The sequence below is a fragment of the Clinocottus analis genome, unplaced genomic scaffold (assembly GCF_023055335.1).
Source record: "Clinocottus analis isolate CAN_PGR_092001 unplaced genomic scaffold, fCliAna1.0.p SCAF_20, whole genome shotgun sequence".
Taxonomy (NCBI): Eukaryota; Metazoa; Chordata; class Actinopteri; order Perciformes; family Cottidae; genus Clinocottus; species Clinocottus analis.
Window position 1 is genome coordinate 13,322,085 of NW_027175932.1, and position 27,633 is coordinate 13,349,717.

The 27,633-nt window shown below is 44.6% G+C and overlaps 1 protein-coding gene across 6 annotated transcripts in view; it reads left to right on the top strand.

The window, feature by feature from the left end:
• Positions 1 to 27,633, top strand: part of osbpl8 (oxysterol binding protein-like 8) — a 68,570-nt gene that overhangs the window by 26,382 nt on the left and 14,555 nt on the right. For 2 of the 6 annotated variants that reach the window (XM_068586364.1, XM_068586365.1), the window contains exons 3-5: positions 9,023 to 9,059; positions 10,192 to 10,368; positions 26,718 to 26,791. In XM_068586364.1, the coding sequence (XP_068442465.1) occupies positions 9,023 to 9,059; positions 10,192 to 10,368; positions 26,718 to 26,791 (288 nt within the window). Of the gene's footprint in view, positions 1 to 9,022; positions 9,060 to 10,191; positions 10,369 to 18,561; positions 18,725 to 22,574; positions 22,606 to 26,717; positions 26,792 to 27,633 lie in introns of those variants that run through there. The other 4 variants (XM_068586366.1, XM_068586368.1, XM_068586367.1 and 1 more) reach the window with 4 other exon arrangements.

Here is a 27,633-nt window from a genome sequence, read left to right on the forward strand (position 1 = left end):
AATTCATAATTGCTACCTAAATATGTGACCGTGTGTGGCAAATTAATCAATGATCTATTGCTGGGATGCAGTTACGTAACAAAAGATTTCCAGGAACGGTTGTTCATTTGTTATTTATTTATTTGCCCACAAAAGAGGCACTGCGGGAATCTTGGCTGCAGCACAGGAGGGCAGGCAGCTTGGTGAGTGAGCGTACTCAGAATGATAGCACCGGCCGAGGCCTCTGTTCATTTACTCTGAACAGCTGCCGGAGTCCAGCGTTTTGACTCCACGCGGCTTCCTAGGACAGGGAATTGTTTAAAACAATAAAGTGGTATTCCACAGTGAGCTAAATCGAGCGTTATCAATTCAGACCCCCCCCAAAACACTTACACGTAATCACCTAGAGGAAATCTGGTCATGTGATTGAATTGCCACTTTACTTGTTGTCGTTATTCAGTCTGATATTGTGTTCATGCTGACGGTTTTCAGTGGTGGAACAAGTATTAAAATCCTTTACTTCAGCAGGGGGAGCAAAACCATAAGGATTTAAAATCCTCCTAAAGTTAAGTACTTACGTATAGGCAATAAAGGTACTAAATGTACGTGGTATGATATTGGATCGTTATCAGTGATGCATAATTAATAATAGGCAGCATGTGTTGCTGCAACCGGACGGAAGACGACGTCATGCTGCCAGCTCCTTTTGAGGTTTGTGTGTAGAACCTTGATGAATATACACGCTGTTGTTAACTAAAGCTCTTAAAAGTGTAACTATAATCCAGTTTGAACCACCTGCTGGACACCTTAGCTATCCAAGTCAGCCAGATGTTTCATTTCCTCACTGTTGAGCCGTGCCCCGGGGCGCATGAGGTTTACATTGAAGTTGGCCAGTGGCCTAGCTCACAGCTGAGACTGGTAGATAGATGCTAATATTATGAAGCATAAAATAGCATTGTTCTGTAGTAGTACTGTACCTAACTTGATTTCCCTACCACAACCGTTGTTGATCTTTATTGTGGCCATCATTTTGTCAGGGGAAAAGGATAGGTTTACATGGTGTATTTTAGCAGCAGTAACATCTCTGCAGAGATAAGACTATCTCTAAGAGCTTCAAAGGACATGTAACCCTCCCTCAGTGATGAAATTGAGACTCCACTCCATGTGAGGTGATGGACCCACCCAGCTACCCCCCGCCGCACCTATTTTGAAGGCTGATGTGCTGAAACGCTGCTACAGTGTAATGAAATGCTGTCTGCAGCCCGTGAGGTCGAAAGTCTGATATCCCCCCCCCCCCCCTCTCCTGTTCCTTCCTCATGAAAGATAAAACCAGAGACAAATTTGTTCAAGACTTAACTCCCAAAAGGCATCTTTTATTTTTCTATATATTTGCTTCCCAGTCGCCACTGAGGCGACTTCATTAGGTTTTTGTTATCAACTAAGAGGATGAAACAGAAAGACAGTGGGATATATCTGGTTTGCTCCAGTGTCAGACAAATGCTCTGCTGCTGACAATTTTCTTTTATAGATTTCCTGTCAGACCGTACAAGGCTTCAGATTTCCCCTCCGTCCTCCTCCACCCATTTCTGGAGCAGAAGTTAAATACACCCAATACATTTTATATTAAACACTTTCAGAGCCTTTAACTGTAACGTATTTAAATTATAAAAAAGTGGAGTTATTCCCTTTATTCTTCAATGTGACTAACAAAAGGATGCTTTATATGAGTGCCCCTTCAGGACAGTTAGCAAACGTTGAGATGTAGTGAAAAGTATAAGCATTGCTTAACTCTTAGCTGTACTGCACACCAATGCCACTTGTTTATTCATACTGTCCGCTTGGAGGACGAGTTCCTCACACGCCGTAGTTTGTACGGACAAGTCAGCACAGAGCTCACACGTTTAATATTTCCTTGCTATAAATCATGCTCAAAGTATTTTCTGGATTGCCCCACATCCACAGTAACTGTCTGCAGGCGAGTTTGTGTCTATGTGCTTGTGCGTATACATATGCAGAGGAAAGGAGGTGGGTGTGTGTTCACCCCCTGCCTGGTCGGGTGTGACGCCGTCGACACAGACATTTGATTGCAGGCAGCACTTAAAGACTTGCAGGCTGCCTATTCTGATAGATTGAAACTCCTACCTGTCTGCCTTCTGTTCAGTTGAAGGACTAGTGTTAAGTACCTTGGCTCAGGCTGTACTCTGGACAGCGTCTCGGCCATCAGAGTCGGCTCTGGCCACACTCTGCGGGACCACGTGATCAGATGTTTTATCGATGGCGCGTGTAGAAGTCCAGTCCAACTGTAAATCAGCCTTGGTCTGTATCTCCATACACCCCCATCCCGTGCTGACAGATGTGTCAGTCCTTTGATGGATGAAGCCTCTCTCGCTCTGCCGTTTCACACTCAGCTCGTGCTGCAGAGGAGGGTGTGTTTGGAAGTCGGTGAAATGGAAGTTTTGCTTTGCACAGATGAGATGTGCTTTTACTGTGACACTTTGTTACGTTGCTTCATTTTCCCCTCATAAACCATTTGTTTTTGTATGCATTCTATGACTTTTGCCCATCTGTGATAACCCAGGAGCTATTTGTTGCAATTTAAAAGCATTGCTGTCAAGTATGGTGTGCGTTTGCTGTCAATTTAAGTTCAGATATTAACATAATCATGTGTCATTGGTCAGAAAAACCTGAATGGTTCCTCACTAATCAGGAACATCGCTTTTTTCCCCTAGAATTATTGACTTTTACTTTCAAGAGGTCATTACCTGAACTTGGGTCAGTTTAATTATAACGTGTTCAAATCACTCAAGATTTGAATGTCTCCCTTGTGACCAGATGAAGCTCCTTCCTGCCTGGTCTTGACATCAGGAGTTTACAGTTAATGCTTATCCTCATGTAGGAATTAAAGGCTGACATTCTCTCGTGATGCTGATTTAGTTTTTTCCTCTGAGAGACCGAGGCCTGTCACGATAAATCCTTTTCTCGGCCCTTATATCGTCCCAAATGCTATAGACAATATTGGTTTCATTTTATGATCATTTTATGCCCCTGACTTAATGGCACAGTAATGCAGGAACTCCCTTTAACGTCCTATGAGATGTCCGGACTCGTCTTTTTCTGTGTTGTGGATCTGGGGCAACAACTTTATTCGGACATCAGGAGAGGAGAGCTGGTGTCAGTTTGCTTCATCAGGGCGGACACAGAAAGAAACAAGACAGAAGATGCCGTCGTGTGCTGTGGCTTTCCTGGAAACGACCAAAATAGCTGCTTTTTATTCAGCAGTATGAAGATTACGTTGTTTATATAAGGTGGGGTTTGGTAGAGATTACAAGTTCCTGGTATTTTTATGAGACTGATTACAATTCTTTACGAGGGAAACGTTCTGGAGAATGAAGAAACTGTGATGCTCTTGGAAATAGTCTTATCTCTCCAGACATGTTACTGCTACTCAAACATGCCATGTATGTAAACCTATGCTTTTCCCATGACATTATACTCATACACAGACTGATTTGTTGGCAACACTTGTTGTCTTTGTCGCTTGAAATACAAAGGACAGGTTGGTTCAGTATTAGACTGGTCTGGCGTTTGTGTTTTGTCTTTATATCAACATATTTTGATTCAAAGCTGAATAAATGGCAAAAGGTGCCCTTCAGATACAGAAAAAAACAAACAAAACAAAAAATCTGTTGTTGTCATCTCTGTTTTCCCCGCTACCAAAAAAGAAACTGGGTCAGAAATCTGCTGCGAGTGATGTTTAAACATTATGTAATATGTCATGGCATTTTATCCCGCGTAAGCGCTCTTCATCCTTCCAGGGGCAGAGAGAGCGTGCTGCATTAAAGGCAGCGTTTGGAGGAGATGAGGGTAATTTCTGTGACAGTGTGTGTGTGTAATGTGTATACATAATATATACATGGTCATTTTTGTAGTAATTACTCCATGCAGTTGATCTCTGTGATAAATCTTGAATTCCTTTTGCTGAACTTGTTTTCGGTGGGATGCAATGTAGAGAAGTGTGGGAATGCATGTGGTAATCAATGAAGATACCAGAGGACTTTACACAGCAGAGTTTCACAGGATGCGCAATCACCCTGGAAAACCTGGAAAACAGTTGACCAATTTTCCAGTCATTTAAACATGGAAAACGAGAGGAGAAAAAGTCAAAAGTCCTGGAAAGTCCTGTTCACGGTCATATACTCATTTAAATGAGTATTTCAAACACAATGTTCTTAGTTATCTCCCAGAAACTGTGGTTGATTAGCATGTTTGGTCTAGATCCTGAAGTAGATCTACTTGCTTGTTTTTTTTTGTGCTTACAAAGGTTTACAGTTTGTGATTCAACTCTGGCCAGGAGCAATGGTTTCACTTGTGTATTGGGCATTACTTTAGAGCGTTGGGTAAGCTGGAGGTCAAAACAAAGAATGCGAGTTTAAAACACCGGATAAATACCAGCTATTGGCAGCCCACAGTGGGCGATTAGTCTCGTTAAAGTTACATTACTAGTAAAGGTGCTAAAGTATGGCGTGCTACTGGATAATCAGTTGATAATCCCAGCAGCTAACTAACTTTGAATCGTATGTGTGAAAGCACGGTAATCCCACTTCTGCAGAAAGGAACATATTGGTGAAGGGGGGGCAGCTATTGGAGGCGTTTGTCCTCGTCGAATTCTCCAAAGAGGCCCACAAAATCATCTTTCTCAAAATGAGGAGGAAAACCATCATGTTTTGCACCATTACTCCCCGCTCTGTTTTTACTTCATGCCCCTGCCTCAGACACAACTTGAGATATTTCAGTATTAGTTCAGAGCATCTCCTCCACTGCCCGATCATGTCATTGACACAGGAGGCTGTCAGCTTTGGTCTGAAAGCCAGATAAGAGGCAGACTGCAAAATGTCACCGTGTATTAAATTGTTTTCCCCCTCGACAACCAAACTACCTTTTTAGCTAATAATGCCATTGTTCTGTTTTCTTTTCATCTCTGTTAATCCAGGGAAGGTTGTCTGACATGCATGCAGGGACATGTACGCACTTGCAACAATCGAGCTCGTTGTTAAAACCAAATGCTGTGAAACTAGCCCGTTCTGAGGTAGAGAGGCGATGCCACGATTGCACGATTTATGTAAATGCACCTGCACCCAAGGTCGAACTATGAGCCAAACATTACATCTCTATTATGTTTTGTCCTTCACAGCAGAAAAGCGGACTACATCGGGATCCAATTGTGCGAGTCGTCACCGTGACGTCTGTTTGCTTTAAGTCATATCATCCGACTTTGCTTTTATTAAGCCCAGCGGGCTGCACACCGTCCTGTGGTGCAGCAGTACCTGCTCCGCCTCGTTTTCTGTATTTTCAGTCTCATAATGCAGCATGTCCACGAACCTCCTGGTGCCATTGATTGCTTCCCTGATGTTTGTTTTACGCTTTAATGACAATTAGGGTCATCAAAGTCCATCTGGTGTCTCATAAAAGATCGTGGTTTTATTGGGCGGCGAAGGGTAGATGTGTGGCGCTGTTACTGGAAAGTCATCTGGATTTTGTTCAAACAAACGCTATGAGTGTCAGTTGTCATCTTTCCCAGTGTCTGTAATCAGACCTTTTGTGTGAGTGGGCTTTTAAAATGATTGATACATTTATATGTATTTTTATATGTATGTTTTGTCTTGTACACATATTTCAGAAAAGATGATTTTTGTCTCTAGATTAGAGTTTAGTGACATTAAAGGTGGTAAACGTCAAATGAAGGATCCATCTGGTGACTCAACAGAGGAACTCTTTGGCAAACTAAGGTTTTTGATACTTACACATTGTGTTTGGCAAGATAATCTTCACAAATGGAGAATGAACAATCCTATAAACAAACTGCAAATTAGTCATAAGACCTCACATCTCCACCACCAAGCTAAAGGCTGACTACATGCCATGATGTAGGTTTTGTAGTCTCATTCAGCCACATGTTAAAGCTTAAATTACAAGTATTTTATAGTCAAAGAACAACACATTTCAATCTCTTAAACTTGTGTCGTCCAAAATGATTATTTCAGTCATCTAACGCAAAAACTATTGAAAAAAAAAACACATTGAGGGGCTGGGAAGAACAAAGTTCTGGTTTTAGGACTCATTACTGCAGCACTTATCTTGACAAATGTGTGTTAGCTGCTTTATTAATGCTCTGGTTTTTAAAGGGAGCAAATTTTTTTCAACCCAAACTCTTCTTCAAAAAAGTCCTGCCAAACATTTTGGGACGGTTTAAAAGTAGATTTAACCGGTTGGATTTGATCCTATTGTGGCGAATAAAAACATCAGACTCTCTGATCCCAGACCTGTAATAAAAACTGCAACTCAAAACAGTTTTTCTTATTCGATCCACTGTCTGGACTTAACCCACTGAAGGCCCACTGGGCAGTGTCGAATATCCTGCCTTCCTGAGGCCCCTGACACCAGTTTCATCGATCTGGCTCTTGCCTTCAATTGAATAACTAAAGAATCCTGTATTGCTTCTCTGTGATCATATATCAGGCCTGAACTGTGCCCCTTAAACCAAACTATAAGCCGCGTGGGAGAAAGATATCGACCACTCTTCTTTCATTCTCCAGCAGGCGTTCGTCCTCTATCATCAGAGTCAACCCCAACTGCAAGCGACTGTCTGTCCGAGCTTAGATTCATCCTCCAGAGTGGTATTTCAACACTTTCTTCGACTCTAAATTTTGAACTAGGCAATCTAACTAGATCCACACGCCCCCACCAACAGCCCTATTTGGCATTTCGGATCCAACTGCGCATTTGAACACAACGTAATGCTTTGGCTCCTTCCAGCTAAATGATCAGTATTATTGAGATGGAAGGAAGCTTACCCACCCACACATTCCCAATCACTTGTGCACATAATATCTGGCCTGAATCATGAGAGACTTGGCTATGCTGCACAAGGATCTGATAACATGTTTGGGGGTCCTTTCAAAGCCCCTATATGGCATGAGTACGTGGTGTCACTGACCTCCTACACTTGACTCCTTCGCACAACGATTCTATTATGGGAGGGAAGTTTGAGTTTTGTTACTGTTGAAGAACATGACATACCACTGTGAGAACGTTTACATTGTACAATGCCTCTTTGTTGAAAATCTGCAAAAAGAAAAACACTAATGAAACAGTACTGTACAACATATTAAAGAGCTATTTTTACCCGCACATGTCTACGTATGGAATGAGTCAACCTTGAACTATAAAAAAAAACCTTTGCTTGGCCTGTCATGCAGTTAGATTCATCGCTGCAGTCACCCACCAGCCTCCACAGAGCTGGATTGTCAATGTATAGTCGAGAAAGCTTTCTTAAATGCTAATACAGGCCTGCCACGTGTCAGGATCCAGCTGTGTCTCTCATTACACTGTAGCAGTGAAACTCCTCTGAGGCTGCTTTGTCACAGTTTATTTATTTGTCTTAGTGACACTTTAAGATTATTCATAGCCGCTCACTTTGTCTCTCCGTCAATCTCCTCCCACACTCTGAATAAGTAATCGGCACTAATCACCAGGTATAGAGTTTAACGTCTGTCAGTTGAAGAAGTTGGCAACAATTGCCATGAGTTTATCTTTTTTGTGAAACCAAACGAGAAATGTGATGGTCTTTCGGGATCGGCTCAGGCTGTGATCATGGACGGCAGAATGATCATACTGGTTGGAAAAGCGGAAGTTGTTGGTTTGAATCCGTGGACTGTTTTGGAAGAACTGTCAGGAATCCTCCCAAACTCCGCTAAACTCCTTGCTCTCGTGACCGTAGGTCAGTGTTTTTCAACCCAGAGGGAGTGACTAAGGATATTGAGCTGAGCCAAGTTTAAATTAGAAAACCACTCTGTTGATGCCTCCCTCACAAAGCCTTGTTAATCGACCTCTGACGCGCAGTGAGAGTTACCTAATCCGTTCGCCTTATTGTTGTTGTAAGCAGCTCTTGGTATTGTCTATCCTCTCAGACAGTGTCTGTAAGGTTCCTAACCAATCAGGACTTAACATTTTGCTTTCCCTCTTCCTGATTAATTGAGAAATATCCAATCAGTGGCATTGTTCCGTTTGTCTTTCTCCTTGCTGACCTACCTACCTGTGGTTGGGTTTTGTCGGACTTTGGATTAGGGCAATCCGGCGTTGTTTCGTGACTGTGACGTCAGTTTTCAACGTGATCCGCAGCAGCCGCACGCATTAATGCTAATGTTACAACGGGCGTTCATGAACTGATAGTGCACTGTGAAAGGCTTAAAGTTCAAAGACAAAAAAAACGGAAACCACTGGACTGGACGACATCGTGGTAGCCACTTGTCAATCGCACAAAAGCCACACCTTGAAGCTTACCCAGCTTTGTGTTGTTGTTGTTATGGATAGACATTTGCGGTTCCCAGATGATGTATCATAACGACTTTTGTAATCAGCTGACATTTTGTCTTCACCATGAAGTTTATGAATTCATGACATTCCCATCAGCCGAAGCGGCACTGTGTTTTTTTATGAGCAAGTGTTAGCATGATAGCGTGCTAAACACATTAAACATTATAGCTGCTACTGTAAACACTATTACTACTGTATTTCTACTACCCAAGCTCAACATTATTGTGCACCAATCCTCTTGTATTACACACTCATGATCATCATGATCTCTGCCATTGGCTCGATCTGTTGCCTGTTTTGTGTCAAAAGTTGTGTCCTCCGTTAATATTTTTGGTTGAACTAATGTCTGTTCTTTTGTTTTCTTGTCTCTTGTCTCCTCTTTTTATTTATGTTTTGTTGTCGTCCTGTGTGGCTGCGACGTCTCTCCTCCTGCTCCCGTTGCTGATGCTGCCCACAACCGTCCATCCTGCCGCACGCAAACCTGCCACTGCAACATCTGGTCGACAACACATGCTGGACGCCCTCCCTACTCCTCCTTTCATCTTTATCCAAAATCCCTGACACACTTTTTCAATCCCTCCCCCCCCTCTCTCTCTCTCTGTTCTGTGTTCCCCGACCATCTCCATCCCACTTGTACTTTTCTTTTTCGGTTTCCCTTTCCCCCTGCCAGCACCATGCAGAGCTGAGAGAGCACCATGCCACCTCCGGTAAGCTAGTGACCCTTCAGAGGAAGGGCTGAGGGCACCCAGTGAGGGGAAAGGGTCAGCACGGCTATTTAGGGTGCAGATAAAACGCAAAGTTAGTTTGTGGTTATTAAAGGAAGAGAAAGAGCTAATATACATGCACCCATTTGACACAATCTCCTTTGACAAACGATCTTTTTTAATGTGTTTATTTTTCCATGATTTTTGTGTACTCAAACTGGTCCCAGGCTCCAAACAGTTTTCTTGATTGCTCTGCCAGCACTTAAGTTCATTCAACCTCATTAATAAACCATTAACAGCAGATTGTCATGTCGCAGCCGTTGCATGCAGTCTCTTTGACATTAACTTAGCCCTGAGCTTTATTTATACGTGCAGTTTTTTCAAGTAGTATAAGCAGTCCGTCTGAGCGGCTGCCTCCTTTAAAAGAAAAACACCCGTTTCCTTTTATTCCACTTCCTTACCATTCGGTTCCTCACTGCTGTTGTGGAGAGTCAAAGCCTTTTAACCAACCAGGATTATGTGAGCAGTGTGTTTTGGTCAAGCATGTTACCATAACCATGATTATTATGGCAAACTGTCTCCCATAATAATCAGCAAGTCGTGAGAAGATTGTAGAGTGGCTTAGCTAATTCAAACAAATGTGTATATGTTATTACATCATACACACCGTGTGTCTATCATTCCAATAGGCAGGTCTGGAAAAGCCAAGAAGTTGCACGTCAAAAACGTTCCCATATCTGCTGTTTGGTTTTCATACTCGAGCCTCATATGGAGCTACCGTGTAACCAAATCATGCAGCGTCTCTCTCTCTTTAAGCCAGATAGAACTTGTGTTTTCATTTCATATATTTGTTTTTGGTCTTCTGCCAAAACCACAATGAGCTCCCGAGGAACAGCTAGTCTGCTCCCTTCATTAGCACGGGGTAAACAACGCTCACGAAGCGCCTCTTTCCAATCTTAAGACACGGATGAAAACGACAGTGGCATTCGATATCAAATTGCCTGGCAGACGCCCCACAAGAGGGCTGTCTGCAGAAGTTCTCTGCAGACAACATGTCTGATCTCTCCTCTCATCTCTCGCCTCCCACCCCTTCCCATTCCTTTCTGGCTGCCTCTCGACATCCCTCCATCCGTAGCTGCCGTAGTGTGCGGTGATGACACCGTCCTTCTGACGCCAGGCAGGATGAGCCAGCGCCAGGTGAAGGAGCGGGACAAGGAGAGGGAGAAGGAGAAGGAGGCGGGCCTCCAAACGCCCAACAGGGAGCACATTGCCAGCCCCTCCAGCCTCAGCCCGGGGGTCAGCTACAGCCACGGTAAGACGGCTCACCGCGAGGAGGCCCGCGTTCAAATGTCCGGCTTAAACTTGTCTTTTGGGGCAGCTTTGGTTTGTGCGGCATTACACTGAGCTCCACGGATTAGTTTTAGATGAAAATACACTCGCAGCTTAACACCTTTTCCTTTTTACAACGTCATATAATACATAAATGACCTCTTGAACTCGTTTAAGCTTTTTATTAACTGCACTCGCGCCACATTCTAATTCAGGAAGATAAAATTAGCTCATTTAAATAGTATTATGACAAAAGCAGCAATATTTTTCTAACTCACAATATAATGTCCAGGGTTTTTACTTTGCCTTTCTTCCGCGCTAAATAAGCTCATAAGTTATAAAACATGCACCTGCTCGATTCAAGTCACTCAGCGTTCTACCAGCAGTTCAGAGAGAGAGAGATCTCCTTCTTCAGTGACGTCTTCCTCACTTGTCAGATTTGCAATGGGATCTCCAACGTTTTATAAAAGCCCAAATGACATTTTCTGGTGATGCTATGTCTGTGTGATGAGCCTGAAGGCCCAAGTCCAGTTCCTCTGCAGAAAATGTCCCGAAGAAACACATGAATATGACGTGGACATTTGTGTCCCCTCGGGGACGGCCGTCAGCGTTGTGTCTTTACCTTTCCAAAACACTCCTGCTAGAAACAATGACTCATGCTCTCTTGATGAGTCTGTCTACAGATGCACAGCCACAAACCTGCAGGTTTCATCAGGTTTATGGCCTCTCTTTACTGTTTTTTTTCACCTCATGAGGTCTGTGAGCCAAAATGTCGTCCTGGAGACACCAACTGTAGCAGGAACTGTCACAGGAAGTATTCAGTATGTCGCTGGGTGGTTGTGTGTGTCTGTCTATCTGCGGTGCTCTTTGCTGAACATGTTAAATGGGTGCCTTTTAACATTTAGCACAGCTTAACCAGCACAGTCATATATATGTTGTATATCTTTGGTAATAAATAGTTGATTTAGAGAAATAACAATGTGTTTTTTCTTTTTTAAAGGAAAAGTCACAGCGTTAGAGCTTTAAAAGAAAACATTCAATGAAACAATGCATTTTTCAACATAGAAGAGGGAGGAAGTGGAGAAGGGGCCAGTTCCCACCCTCCCACTTTCCCCCCCGTGGCCCGATGTGGCTGTTGGATCCCATCACATGATGGTCTCTAGTTTTCCGCTGCAGTTGTATCTGTGATAGCGAATGTTTTATACGCAGTAGATCCCTGAGGATAGCCGCTGTGTACGATTTATAAGCCAAAACGGGTCGTAACTCAGCAGGGGCACTTGTGGTAAACTCCTGACCAGGTTAGACTTTGTCGTTGATCTATAGAGCCTATAACCCTGAACCATGGAGCTCTGTGGTTGGATAAGGTCATCAGAATCTGTCTGTACGGCTGTAACTCGCCTCATTTGGTTTTATTGACAGCTCAGAGTCATACCGCCGGGCTTCAGTTTCGGATCAGATCAAATAGGGAATGCATGCATGTCGAGAAATAAGCTCAGGGGTAGATCCGACCAGGCTCTTACGTCACCCCCTCATCACACTGCTTGGACCTTGTTCTTGTGCAACGGCGCCCTCCAGTGGATTCTCTGCTGGGGTCGCTGTACTGCAAAATCTTGATAGACATTTTCTCAGTAGCTGTTTGTAGCTTCATTTAGTCAGCTTTTTTTTTTTTTTTTTTGTGATGAAAATGACATTAAAACTATCACACTGTCTATCCGGTGAGAGGCATCCTCTGTTTTTTTCGGGGGAGTTTTTCCGGACGGAGAATGTCGTATATTTACAGACTGTAAAGCCCTCAAATTTGTGATTTGGGCTCTACAAAATCAATTAAATTTATTACGTGGCAAAATTGGAAAATAAAAATTCTGAAGTGATGGGCAGGGTAAGACTCCAAAACATTTTTTTTGTACATTTTTAACAACGAAGGTTTTCATTAGCAGCGCTTGGAGTTGGCTTGTAGTTTTGCTCCAGATAAAAGGGCATATCTTTCTTCACTGCTGGACTTGATGAACCAAAAGATTGCTGAGTTACACTCTTTCAAATCTTAAACTGCTAATTTGTTGTCTTTCCCATTTGGTTGTTCAACTTCTGGGTCACAGCTCAAAGGTGACAGGAGAGAGAGAAAATGTGCAAACAGTCCAGCCAGCTGGGAATTGAACCGGGGACTCGCTGCTCGAGACGTTTGGGTTTACGTCGGTTGCTCCCTAAGCACTGGGCTGCAGCACCGCCCCCATTGCATGAACACCTTTGTGATAACAGCTCAGGTTTCTTTTTTCTTTTCAGAGAGCTGTAAACCTCACGTCCAACCACAAGAGGGAGTGAGCATATCACAGGAATACATCCACAGCACTCTATTTTTCACCTCTACATAACACACATTATACCGTCTGACCGCTCTGTCACCTGTACCAATAGAAAGCTTTGTGCGTGTACAACAATATCAATCATTCTCGATGGCTTCTCTGAACGCGTCTTCTTTTAAACCGCTGTCATTGTTGTCTTTCCATTCATCAAGAGTGAGGGTTAGGGTTGCACGTCACACAAACATAGTAGTTGACGTCCTCGTTTGTGCAGCTTCGCCCTGCATCCGTTTGGTTGACTGATATCAGTGTAATGAAAGAAGAGCGAGTCACTGAGCGCGTGCGGCAGCAGACCTGCAAGCTGACGTGACTATGGTCCGTCCCTTCCAACAGAACTGCGTCCGTGAAGCGCGAGTCGACAAAACGACATGGACGCCTTTTTCTCTTTCTTCTCATCCTCCACTCCCTGCAGCACAAAATGTGTCTCCATGGCAACAGATTTCACTGCTACTAGCCTGAGGCCCTGCGTCAAAGTGATGACAGCGTATGCCTTAATTTGTTTTCCTTGACCAATGTGTCAAGATACTGTCTTTTTTTTTCCTCTGTCTTTTCTCCCCTCGTCCCCCTGAGGCTGCAGGCATGAGGTTTCTCTTGTCGTTCGTACCCCAGAGTCACAAGGTGATGACCGTTGTGCTGATATAGTTCAATCTGATTTGAGAAGTAGGTTGTAGGAGTAGCGTGAGAAGATGGATTATGAGGATAACGTGATGCTGCACAGGAAACGGTACGCATTTGTCACAATTTCTGTTGGATCGCATTTGATTGTACCAGAGTGAGTGAAGGGCCTCCTGGCTGGCCAGTGTGCTGTATTTATACACTAGTACATCACTCTGTTGTTTACTTTACTTCGGGGCTTGTCCAGTCATCACATGCTGACGACGTCATGGCGAATCACAATGTTCTGCTAATTGGGTTTCGTAACCCAATAAAAACCTGCTTTCACATTTCCAAACATTTTAAAATCAAATTACGAGCAAAGGTGGGAAGTAATCCGATCAATATCTCGGAGTGTGTTAATGCACTAGGCGGGAGTACATTACCTGAATGACTTGTGACTGAGGCACATAGTCAGCAGTCTCAAGTCTTTTGCTTGTGGAGCGTTCCAGCTCCTTCGGGGTCATCTTTGGTCTCTTTGTTGCCTCTCTGGTTGATGCCCACATTGCCGTGTCTGGGAGCATTAGTCAACATTTGTAATGCGCAAAATAGGTAAAAAGCAAAGAGAGGGTGAATACGATTGAATCCACTATGTGTCCAGGAAAGTCATGGTTTTGTGTATTCTTTGTGGAGACAACCTGTCAATCAAATGGTCCACAAAATCATATGTGTTATTATACTGAGAATATCTTTGGTTGAGGACAGCCACAGGACATCATCTCCCAGCCCCAGTTCCCATATTTTGCCGCAGTCCAATATGGTCGCCTGATGGGAACTCATCACAGATATATCGCACACAAAGATAATGATGTACAAGTTACCTGATAAGTAAGAAAAGAGCAAAGTATGCTTTTTAACTTTTCAAATGTCCCGCTCAGTATATATATATATAGGTCACAATTTTTCCCCCCAATCAAATATCATTGGCCTCAAAAATGCAATATTGTTTGGAGTGTTTGTCGCATCCTCGCGTACACACAGACTACCTCTGGTGCCCGTGGTCTGGCTGCCAAGTGAGCCCTTGTTTTCCATTATGACTCACTAAGAACCAAAAATAAACCCAGGAGGTTGTTTGACAAGGTTTCCTCAATCCGCTTTGGAGCTTGCTTTCGCTTTGACCGCCTTTCACTGACTGGCCCGTCTTTCCAGGTAAACAGGACAGTCTACCTTTGCGAGACAGCGGCGGCTCGGAGGAGGAGCACGATGTAGTTAATATGACAAGATAGTAAGAGAACTGAGGAAAAAAAGTTTAAAAAAACAAACGAAGAAATGAACAATGTAATTGAACAGAAGGGAGTTGATCGGAAAAGCGAGGCAGGAGCAAAAGAGCAGGTGGGGTCAGCTTTGGATTTAAACTCAGCCTCAGGGATTATGCCTTGTCAGACGGGGTTAACCACATCAGAGGGGGCTGGGCTTATCCAGACTCAGTCACTTCCTTCTCCCGCTCGCACTCCATTGAGTGGCTGAGCCCTGGGAGCCTGAGCGCTAAGACGCACAAGGCTCGACAGCCGAGACATGCACCGGAGATAACGAAGAGTCCGCGGAAACACAGGGGGACAGGACGAAGCGATGGAGGATACCCCGGCCTCGGGGGCCGAGCTCTGCGTGGACGGCCGAAGGCTCGTTTGGACTCACATGACCTGGATCTAAAGCAAGGAGGGGACCTGAGCATGATTCAGACGCTTGGGGTCCTGTCACCACTTGACCGTTCCAAACTTTTCTTTACGTTTTAGCCTGAAGGAAAGCAAGGTACAGCGTGCAGTAGTGTGCTTGTTCGCGCTTGATGTCTGTGTTCTACCAGCTCGCGTGGAGTCCCCCTCCCTGGGATGATTTTGGTATCGTATGTGTGCGTTGTCTGTGTGAGGTGGCTCTCAGGTGGATAGAAGATCACACCATGGGTGAAATGGCGTTTACTGACAGAAGACCTGTGGTGGTGCTATTCTTCAAAGTGAGTTTCTTTCAGTGGGAGTAGGAGGTCAGGAGTCCAGCAGGAGATACCTGTAGGCTCATGTTCAAAAAGCCTCTTTGTTGGGAAGCTAATCCCAGGCTTAACAGGGTTCCCATCTCGCATTTATGTAAGACTAGATACACTATGTTTGTTTGCGTGTGACCCACTGGCTGCAGTGTATGCAACACTCGGGCTGCTTGGTGTTGAATGGCCTGCAGCTCGTGTGTTACTGTGTTGGAGTTTGTCTGCATCGTAGTCACGGTTATTCATGAACTCCTCCAAAAAAAAGAGTGTACTGATGCGGATGTGTAGCATGTTTTTCCCGTGTTTGCCATCTTAGTTGAGCTTGGTAGCATGGTAAGATGAGCTAGTTAGCACTCAACAAATAGGACAGCCGAGGCTGATGTACGCTTCTGATCTGATGCGTCAGAGGATCTTGATTGTATGTCCCAAACAACCCATCCAATAGATGTCAAGCCACAAACTCAAGGTGGCATTCGAAAATAAGTGAGTAAATCATTAGGATCTATCATCTGGACGGCATGGAGATCTGTATTAAACGCATGGCAATCCATCTAATCATTGATTGAGATATGTAGTCAACATGACAAACTGGTGGACCAGCTGACTGTCATGTATAACAACAGTGGACACAGTGCTGTGTCTGAAATCAGGACTCAAATCAAGTGAGACTTGAAAGCCTGCGTTGGGCTACAGGGCAGCTATACTGTAGATTCATACTCACACCTGTTTGGCATGGCAGCACTCCTCTGTTACGCACGAGAGATAAAGCACTGCAGCAGGTCGACGGGTCGCACCAGTAACTCCATCCGGACAGGAACGCCCAGAGGCTTAAAAACAAACGAGTGGTTTTGCACGTCCCTATGACGGGAATGCTTTGAAGAGAAGGGTGGATGGAATTTAATAATGTGTTAGAGTGAATGAAATGATTTATTGGTTCTCTGGAGTTCAGAAGGCAACAACTGTATCCGCAGGACGGCACAAGTAGACTGAATGTTTACAGTAGGGTGAAGGCACGCGTGGCTATGGATTAGCTCGTCGGTGATTGTGGCCGGGTGGAGGATTTGCCTGACTACAGATAACTTGACCCAAAAAAATGACCCAGATGATGAACCAATGTTTCTCAAATGCAGCTGAAGCAGCAGTCTTTTCCTCTGCAAGCAGGTCAATGAGGTCTGGGATCTGAATGAGACACACTGAACACCCTCATTACCTGTGTTAATTAAAGTACATTAGTTAATTAAAGTACAATAGTACATGCAGTATCAGTTGTAAGATTAATCAGTTGGCTGTCGGTCAGCTGTGCTAGAGGGGATCACGCTGTTTACTTCTCTAAGCTATCTTGGATGAAATGTCCTCACGGACAGTTGGTAACATGGTTTGGTGCCAGCGGTACGCTGTACGTCTTAGAAAATGCAAGAAAAAAAAACAGCACAAGATTGCACGAGGATGATTAAGATGGTGGAAATATGAGGAAGGATCATCAGCAGATTGGGTTTCATAGATAAGACCCAGTGCCAGTCAGGGCTATTCATTTCTGCAGAGATACAGTAACCGCCGGCGCCCTTGCAGAAATAATTATCTCTCACAGCCTTCATCGGCGCAACCAACAACTTTTCCCTGTTTTGGAATCAAAAAACGGCGTACCATGGCTAGTTACAGCACGCAAAAGAGCTCAATGTCTCATCGACATGTGAAAAAATTACCTTCCAAATAGACAGCTTTTACTCTGTTCTGAGCCACATTAATTCTGTGAAAATGCAGCTGGTTTGGCATCATTGAGATAACATCTCTCTGAGATGGCGTCCACAAGTGTGCCACAGATATCTGCCAACAAAAAGACAATTCAGTCTGCTCGGTCACAGACAATGCATCTGGTCTCTGCACTACTTCACTTGGAGAAGCTTTCAATGCAGCACTCAGTGACCAGCGCTCGCCACACGGGAGCCTCCGTGTCTCCCCAGCTGTCAAGGCTGAACATGGTAAATGGGAAGTATGACGACGTGAGGAGAATGCGATGATATTCTGTTTTCAAAAATATGATCGATCGACTCTCCTGCAGCTATTTGTCGGTCTGATAGATGGCCGGTGGTTGAAAGTGATTGGTTTACGGCTGCGGAGTATATAAAGTCAACAAAGCACCGGTGTGGTCTTCTGTCCTCAAAAGAGCCAATGTTTTGTGATTGAGTGTGTGTGTGTGTGTGTGTGTGTGTGTGTGTGTGTGTGTGTGTGTGTGTGTGTGTGTGTGTGTGTGTGCAGTCTGATGCATAGCTTTCACAGTTTACAAGCTGCATTTCTTGAGTGATGAATAGAATAGTGTGACTAAAGGGAGGGGGTGCATTTACATACAATGTCCTAAAGGGACATTTCACGGCCATTAACGTGGACGTTCATTAACTCCTCGTGGTTTGTCACGCCGTTTAACACAACGACCCTCATGCTGCTGGTTGGGCTGCCTGTCCGTCAGCCACACTAGCCGCTACCTGGCATGAGCAGCTGGAGCTTTCTGCATCTGCTTGTTGCATTGACTCATGTTTAGCACATAGAAAAAGGAGAAAGCAACAGCCAAATCCTCCTTTATTTGGTTTTCCATCGTCCACTGATGTCATTAGAGTGAATGGAGAAACTCAATTTGATTACAGGTGTCTTAGACTACAATAAAATAAATGTGCTAAGCGGTAAAGCGTCCCTTTTTTTAATCTTGAGTCCTTGAATGAAAAAAACATGAAAATGCAGCAAGAGATTGAGCAGCAGAGAGAGATGAGATGTGGAACGTAGGGGGCTATTTCCAAGATGCAGCTCTCCTACCCATCCAGAACAGAGGGAGTAGGAGGGGCTCAGCGTATTTGTTATTAAGTACTTACAGGCTGCTGCTTTCGGAGACACTCGCAGAGCAGAGAGAGAGAGAGAGAGAGAGAGATGGGGGGGGGGGGAGAGTGAGTGTGCCAGGGAGAAAGGCAGCAGTCTGCTGAAGGAAGCATAGAGGAAACAGCGTACTGCACTTGTTCTGTGTCTGAGCTACTCTGTGTCTGTCTGTGTGTGTTTTGGTTGGTTTATCCGCTTGGCTCACTAGCTGCGTGGGACGGATCGGACTGTTTCCCCAACTCCCCCCCCCACGCCCCTCGACCTTCCACCCTTAGGTTTCCTCGGCGCTCCCCCGTCCCTCCTTCCCTTCCTCGCACACGCCGAGGGAGCTCCCGCCAGCCCCATGATGAAGGAGGCGGGCCTGCTGAGTCGCCGGCGTTTCTCCACGTGCGGCGGTACGGCGTCGCTCCGACCCCCGCACCCGGACGGACGCAAACTCATCCGCAATGCCTCCTTCGGGGGCTATAACGAGCTGTCGCCCATCTCGCTGCCAGGTGGGTGTATGACGGCGTGGAGACGTCTTAGTTTCTCCCCGCTTCCCGGGAAAGACCAGGTAGTAGACCCTGTAGTTCCACCTCGTGATTGACTTGTATCTCTGTAGTAGTGAATGTATTTGTACTTGTTTGGGCTGACACGGCTGCGGCGAAGGTGTGTCGAGTAGTTCTCCACTGTGCGTGCTCTTCAGGTGTCGTGTTGACCGCCAGGAGTTTGTCCCGGTCAATGTACTGCAAGCTTGTTCCAACGCATTTTGTGTTTGCTCATCCTGGGGAGAATGGAGTCAGAAAGCTTGTTGTTGATGTCAGCAGAGAGAAGGGATCCTAGAAGAACGTGCAGTGAAATGCATTACTGCCGTGAACACAGTCGAGGGGCAACTTTACTGTACGTGTTCTGTCTTTAGAAATGCAACGGAGGTAACCACAGAATATGACGCAAACTTAAATTTAAGTAAAAGTTATTGTGCACAGTTTAAAGGACGATGAGATCGTGCGTCTGAGCTTCAAGCCTCCGGGTGGGAGTTTCTCACGGCAGCTGGTTCGTGACATCTGAGGGCCGGCGTCGCTAGGAGACGAGCCGTCAACTTCATCGTAGTAAATATTCCTCAAACACGAGCCCTCAGCCGGGTTTTAAGGCATCTGCTCCAACATTTGGGTGCTGTCAAGTTTGTTTTCCACCTGGAAAATGGCAGCTAGTTCGCCCAGTTGGTTCATATTAGCGCTGATTTCCTTCAGGTCATTTCAACACCTACTGAGTCATTGGCAGCCCTAGTTACAGATAAGAAAGGAGGGGGCTCTACCGAGTCGGCATTAGCTAAAAGTATGGAGTACTAAAACCACAGGACACGAGGCAACTTGAGCTGAAAAGGTAGAAAAGTCTAAAAAATTACAGGATACATGTAGTGGCAACATGCTGTGTCTGTCTCATCAGAAAGTACATACAGATTTCTTTGAATAATTGTGTTTAGGTCATCGCTGTGTGCTGCGTGATCCTACTTGTGGAGAGCAACATAGATAACTTACTAAATGGCTGCTGCACTTCAAACAGGCCGGCGCCAGCTGATGGAGGAGGACGGCTCAGGCCTCCGCTCAGCTGGCGTGATGTCACTCTGGTTCCAGCGAAACCTCCACGAGAGTGCAGCGATAATCCTTTTTGTTTTTCAGAAGCACGTCAAATCCCCCCAGAACCTCTCGGATTAAATCTCTTTGGTGTTTGTTTGTAAAATGGCCTCCTCCTGTGATCTTGCCACCGTTCGTCCCGGAGTCAGGCAGCTGGCAGCCCCCTGAGCTCTGAGAGGGTGGATGTTCTGTTCCTCTGTTTTTTATAACCTTTTATTAATCCAGGAAACGCTGACTGTGCACAAACACCGCCACACTTTGGTGCAGTAATTCAGACTTGCGCAACCTGGTACAACCTCAGTCAGATAAAGTGCCTTGCCGAAGGGCATCTGAGCAGCAGTTGCAGAGGATGGCGGACGTTGTTCGCCAACGCCTTTCTCTCCGCCGACCTTTCCGCGTCCGGGCGTTTGAAGCCGATGACCTTTTGGCCACAAGCCCGCTTCCCTCTCCTCTGAACCAGCACCCCGGCTCGGCAATACAAATAGCATGAGCCGCGAGACATCGTCTGAGTCACGTTGGTTTCCCTCACAGTCGCCTCCCGGGCCTCGGCTCCATTCATCCTCATTTCCGACGCTCCGCTCACGGGCGCCGGCTTTAAGAGAGACTGCAGGAGACAGCTGGTGCATGCGGGTTGTCCTTAGTCATTTTTCGTTTTTGTTATTTTGTTTTCTCTTCTCTTACTTTCCACGTCTCGCGCCCCTCAGTTCCGCTGTGGAGCCTGCCTACTCTCTTTAACATATGCCCTTGTAATCATTGAAGCAGTGTCATAGAAGACTGCCTCCATGGACGGTTGATGCCTTTTTGGTTAATGCATGCTGCCAAAATGTGTCCCGTCAATAACTCTGCCTTGTGGTTATGCTTGTCTGTCAACTAATTGTCTCAAAGTCAACACTGAGATCAGATATAACCAACACTGAGCAGTTTCTATCAAGTGCATTCAATGGAAACCAAGACTTTTCTTTTTTGGCTATTATAAAAGTTATTATAAACGTTCATGACTAGGATCAAGGGTTAATCATAGACTGGATATAAGAAGTAGACGTGGTGACGTCACTCGTTGATTGTGGACTGCCGTTTCGAATCATCGTCTCTTCAGCATCGGCTCCACTTTTCCGAACCAGAGGTTGCTACCTGGATTTAACACATTTCACAGTTCTTTCTTTTTTTCCCTGGCATCGTTTTTGAGCAAAAGCGTTGCCGTTTGACTCTCTAAAGCCTCTTTCTCAAGATCACAAGCTGGGTCGTTGCCTGCAGTCTTTACCAAGGCCAAAGGACAGGCCCTGCATCTGGCAGTGCACACAAGCCCAGCCCCGGTGGACTATAATTAGAACACCAACACAAAAGAGCAGCCATGGTAATGCAACCTGCCTAATGCCCCCACTCATCCAGTCACATCCTGTTTGAAACATCACCCCCGCCAACCGAGAGATAATGTGCTTTTGTGTCTCGTGTCGTCAAGCCTCCGGTGTGCAGACAGTGTAAAAGTACCTTTTTTAATGTGGATTGAGCCAATTGTTGCTATGCTTGTTTGCGCTTTGCTCCGACAGGCTGCATAAGAAACGGGTTTGGATGATTTCAAGTGATCTCGGGCTTGGGCACAGCTGTGCTGGTTTTGACATTTGCACTCCCCCACAAACTACCCGCAAATACACTTAGTCCCAAAGTAATTTAATTTTGTCCTTCACTTGTGCAGTTACTTTCTAATTTTGTGGCCCAACGTATTGTTTACTGCTGCTTCCCCAGTATCTAGGGACTAACTAAGAGGGAAATTGATTTGGAGGTGGAAAATGAACCCTTTAATAAAGCTAATAAGAGAGTGGGAAACAAGCCGTGTACCCTCGTGGTCGATAATTAGATGGAAACGTGGCTCGTCAGCAGGACTTGGAAACGTTCAGTGGAGTCTCTGACCATGGCGATGATGTGAGATAAGATGAGTGAGATAAGGTTTTTGATTGCCACGAGGAAGCGGTGCACTGTGGCAAAGAACAGAAGTGTGCTTTAGGTGCAGTGAGAGGTTTATATATTAAAACTATTGAAGTAAAAAATGAATAATTAAAGGTTTCTTTCAAAGGGAAGCTCCCGCATTGGGCATGGCAATCAGTTTATTGATCGCATAGAGTAGTATTCATCAAAGTCTGTGTCAAAATGTCTCTGTGACTCTGGAGGATTCTGAGAAAATAACCATGTTGATGCAGGTGTAGAGTCTGACATGTATGTGTCAATGAAAAGTGACTCTGAGTTGCATTATTGGACGTGTAAGATCATGTAGCTTTAAACTGCAGTATCCTCTGATCCTATATTTAGCGAAATCATTAAATAATGTCAGCACAGCAGGTCACTCTGCTCAGGAAGTAAGGAAGACTTACTGTTCACTGCTTTTAATTATATATATATATATATATAATTTAAAACAGGTTTGTTCTTGGACTGTATTTCATTACACAAAGGGATTCACAGTCTGATTCATGCTACTAATTGGATAATCATGTAAAAAGGGAAAATCTTGATCGCCGAAGCTTTCCAGATGGTACCTCTTTCTCTCTCCGATGGACCGGCCATCTTTCACTTCCCGTGATTTTTCAGCCAAAAAAGTGTCGCCACCGTTGCCATGGCAAGTCTCCCTCGGAAACAAACCCTCTAAAATTGATTTATTCAGAAGAGAAACCGGACTGATTGCTTCTCCCTTCATCTGGCGTCCAGACTTCACGTTTCCTACAAAATATAGCAGCATCACTGAGAGTTGTGCATTCCTTTTTAATCAGGTAGATATCAGCATAATGTTACATACTTGTGTCTACTTTTTCACCTCAATGAGTTCAGGTTTTTCCTGATCCGATGTGAGGTCTCGGGACAGGGATGTCGTATGTGTACAGATTGTAAAGCCCTCCGAGGCAAATTTATATTTGTGATTTTGGGCTACACATAAACTGAACTGAATTAAGAAACCAGTTTGAGCTCTTCAAAAGGAGATCATGTCAGTGGCTTGAACACAAGCCATCAGTGTTTTATCAGGATTAAGACAAGATGACATGATTTTCAGGGTTGAGGTGCTGAATGTCTAAAATGTCCCAACCTCACAGGGATGTTTTCAGGTGGAACTGGCATTGAGCCGTGATCATTTCAGTGACACCTTGTGCTGCCGTGAAAGCTAAAAATACAAGAAAACGCATCGAGAAAAGGTTTCTGGACATAAATGATGTTTTTTCCAGAGATGAAGTAAACACTCCGCTGCTTTTGTGTCCGTAGTCCAAGGCATATTAATGCTTCAGCGACTGTATTCTTTTTGTGAGGCAGAGCATTAAAGTGGAAATAGATTCGTTGTAGCAGCACGCAGCTGTCGTCGCTCTCTCTCCACTTCCCTCTTCTACATCTATGATCTTTCGGTGCAGAGTGAGGAGCGCTGCAGCTCCAGTTTTGAGAAAGCCAGATCAGTAAGTCTGCAGTGGGACGTGAGTGTTCAGCTACACACACACACTCCCTGGCATCCGTTCACATCAGGAGAGAGTTAAGATTTAGCTGATTTACACACTGAATGTACTGGAAATAGAAACATTGGGACGTTAAAGACATTTAATCTAAAAAAAAAAAAAGGATCAAAACAGTACTGTACTTATTTTTGCTTTGATCCATTAAATTCTCCCAGATCATGTTCACTGAGCAAACTCATTGCTCTTCAATCCGTCGCTCTTTATTCATCCGAACGTTGTATCACTTTATGGCTTTTCTTTTTCAAGAAATTGCAGAGTATGATGTTGTGACAGAGATTTAGTTGTCTTATTTTTCCATTAGGTTGCAAAATTTCATTAAAACAGTTCTGTGGCAGAGCTCTGACCCTCTCACATTAATAATACCGCTCACTTAAGATTGGTAATTGTGGATAAGAGTGGCAGGTCACTGCCAAAAAATGTAAGTGATACATCAAAGGGTAGTGTTGAATGCCCAAATGACTTAAACGACAAGCGGTTGGCATTCATCATCACCCGTGGGCATAACGAGACGCTCGTCTCCAGCAGGACACAAAGGACAGCAGATGAGGCGGGCTGCATCTGAGCAGTCTTCGTCTGGGAGACTGGACTCTGACCCGAGTCAGCCCTGGTGGCGTCTGTCTGCCGGGGAACTGTAATCTTTGTGACAGGTTACCGAAAAACTCAACAAAAAGCCTGCTGATCTTTGCCCCTCTAAATTAGTCCTCAGCCTTTTCCCTTAAAGTGAAAAATAAAAGACTGCCCTGAAGAATCAAAGCTCTACTATGTGAAATGGACGCCAGTAAAACCTGCTCTGCCTTCAATCTCCTCTCTTCCTTGCTCCCCCATTGTCCCAGAAGAAGAAATACTTATGCAATGTTTTGCAAAAGCCCTCAGTACAAAGCCTTTTTTTATTTATCTAAGCGTGACCATTGTCCTAAACATTTAGCATAATCCAAAAATGTAACAGAAAGGTTTTTGTGGTTTTATCAGGATTAAGATTACACATGAAAGACGGCTCATACCCTGGTGGATCCTTTTAGAAGCTAATGTTTTCTACTATTGATAGAAAGGTTTAGTTGGAGCGTGTCCTCCCAAAGAGAGGAACGGGAACAAACTAGTTGCACATTTGAACAAATGGCTGTGTGAAATGTGTTTATAGAGCAATGACCAGAATGTCTTCACGTTTCCTTTCTCACTTTGGACGTACTGATAGATGAATTTGTATGTGTTGGATGCTTTGGAAGCTCAAAATTCCCCGATTTCATACGAACCATACTTGTTTAACAAGCTGCCTCCAGCTTCAGGTCCAGCTCCTCCTGCTGTAATGAAATAATTCTGTTTGCAACGAGACGGTTTTCTACCGTGTTCTTGTTCTGACACGCTTACACATTTTAGTTTTAAGAGAATGGAGAATTGGGAACTGAAAGTGTCTCAAATTGAAATGGGACCCCTCGTCACAGCGCTCTATTGTTCTTTTAGTTAATTCTGTTTCTATATAGCTCGGAGGTCTATATAGTGAGAGCGGAGGCTGGCTATAGTGGATGACATGCCCTTGAGTTGATTTCCAGCTGAAGGTGGCGTGAAGATGCGCCTGTCGAGTGGGCACAGATGGTCAGGTGGGACATCTAATGTATGTAATGTGTGTATTGAGTAGTTTGGATAAAAGCAGCTAAATTAAAGCACTCCTATTTAATAAACAAACCCTACTTTGTAGGGGGTTGTGTGCTGGAGGCCAGATTAATGACAAAACCAGCTCTGCACAAGGTCCCTCCATTGTCACCACATTGTTTTTACAACATTAACGAATGCAGGAAAAATACATAAGATGCTTATTTTGCCATAACTAGAGACACAAAAGATGTTTTTTTTAAAACCAAATGGCTCGTCAAATATAATGCGACAGTTTTCCAAACGACGAATACCTCCTTTGGTAATCCAGCTCTGCAGTGCTTCCTTCATTCTCACGGCTAAATACGGGCCGACAGCCTGTGGGTAGGAGCCGGAAGCTATCAAATATTTACGGGCTCTCCGTCACCTTGAGACCACCGGCAGCGCTCACTGCCGGGAATCTCAGTGGGGAATCTGTTGCCGAGGCGAGACTAATGGGTTGGAAACTGGCTCATTAGTAATCGTAACAAGGTGGAGCTCAAGGTGGAGTTTGTGGTTGCGACTCATTTTATCGACATGAACTACATTAATTATCGCCCCACTGGTTGCTCGTGGAGAGCACACGTTCAAATCAGCGACGTCACCGGAACAGTGGGTAATCTCCACCCTCACATTGTCCCATCCAAACTATGGGATTAAAACAAGGAATCTCCTTTCACCTGCCAAGTTATCTAACTTTAGCTCAGTTCAGATTAGGGACTCGCAGCAGCTTGTTGCCGTCCAGGTTCTGTGGCTTGCTACGAGTTGCTCTGAAGGGCGGCCTGCTCTCGTGACCGCGCCTGACATTACGTAAAAAGACCACATTTGGCTGCACGGACGTTTAGACTCAAAGACATCTGATATCCAATTGGCAGTTAATCCCAGAAATTGGCCCGTGGTTGGCATTAGCTTGCTTAGCTCAGTTTGAATAAGAGAACAGCCACATCACAACTGTTTATCGCCGCCATTTGGCAAATGTCTTTCGGTACGGTTTGTGTTGTCATTAGTTGCATTTAAAGATTAGTTTTCCACTAAATAGGCAACATTCAGCGTCACGCTTTACCGTTAACGTGATCGACGGGCCTTCAGACGAGACTGGAGCGCTGCATTGACTCGCTATCGCGTCTCGAGGTACAAGTGGTATTACAATACGGGACGCGCCGCGGCTAGCTGGTTAGCATGCTCATTTCAGTAGATTTTTCCGCCACGCAATACAGGGACGTCTTTGACAGCAACGTCAACACTGTACCCTCTTCATATTCTGTTGATAATGTCAGAAACTAACATTTTAGCCAAATCTTACACGTTGCACCTTTTTTAAAGGCTGAAGAGCATTAATTGTTCTTTTTATTTAAGTGATCAATCTGCCAGTTTTTTCATCTAGAAATCAATTTGTATTTTGGTCCATTAAGTGGAAGACCTTTTTAAGTTTAAATAGTAATATAAAATAGTAGTAGTAATATAAAACCTAGTTAATATTTTTAATAACATTTTAAAACGCTATTAAAAAACGACACAATAAATCAATGCTATGATACATCTTCCAGCAGCCTCGGCCCATCCTCAAAGCACCCATAATACGACATAAAACACCATTTCATTAAGGTCCCTGATACATAATTAGTATAAATACCTGACCAGCAGACACAGGGCCATGGCCCCCAGGGGCCCGTCCACAGCACAGCCATTACTGGCCTCCTGTAGGTCACAATGGTGGACTGCGTTTTCATGCTGTTGGGATTTGTTTTGGTTTGTTCCAGGTTTCGAGAGAGGGAAAGAGGACCTCTTGCCTCTGCCTTTGAAAGAGGACTCACATTCCATCTCTAAGAGCAAGGTAAGGACAAATCACCCCACTGAGACAAAGCTACAGGACCGGGAGGTGGGATCGACTGCGAATTACTGCTCCTCTCCTCTCTCTCTGTCTGGCCTCGGGCGAGAGATAGCCCGCATCCCGATGACTCACCCATCATGTCCACTGTTGCACATGAAACATTTATCAACTCAAATTCAAGCTCAGCCCTCCATTCAAGAGAGGAGAGGGCTTGTCGATCTTATCTCTCGAGGCTTTTCATCAAATATGTTTGTCAGTGAGAAATGAGGGAGTCTGAGTCACAGCAGGAATCCTTTTTAAAAATGTGCTCTGATTTAGTTGAGTACGATGAAGCAAGGCTTCCCAAAACCAAGATGTTTTTTTTTCTCCTTCCCATTCATCTTTTGATTCTGCTGTCAAGAACAAGCACCATCGTAGCAAAGCTACGGAGAAGCCACGGCCATGTATCCATCAATCTTTACCGCAATGAATGCAGTTTCAGCCAAAAAACAAACAAACCCCATGTGGGTTTCTCAGTAGTGAAAAGGATTTGAATTAGAAGATTTTAACTCTGGCACTCTTCATGATGCACCTTTGGTCAGCCCTGTCTATGGCCGCTTAAGACCTTAAGTAGCCCTGCTTTAGGATTCCTACACCCACACGGTCTGTCTCTCCACTTTAAATCCAATTGGCTTGTGAGAGGAGCTGGCAGAGAGACACCCGCACTGGCAAATATAGGCTCTATTCTGCTAACTGAGCTAAGTTTGGGCCACCAGGGAAACAAGGAGGCATGTGAGGGAATACGTGCAGATGCTGTTTCATAACAATGTTTCAGCTCGTTGTGAAAAAACACAACCGTAATGTCC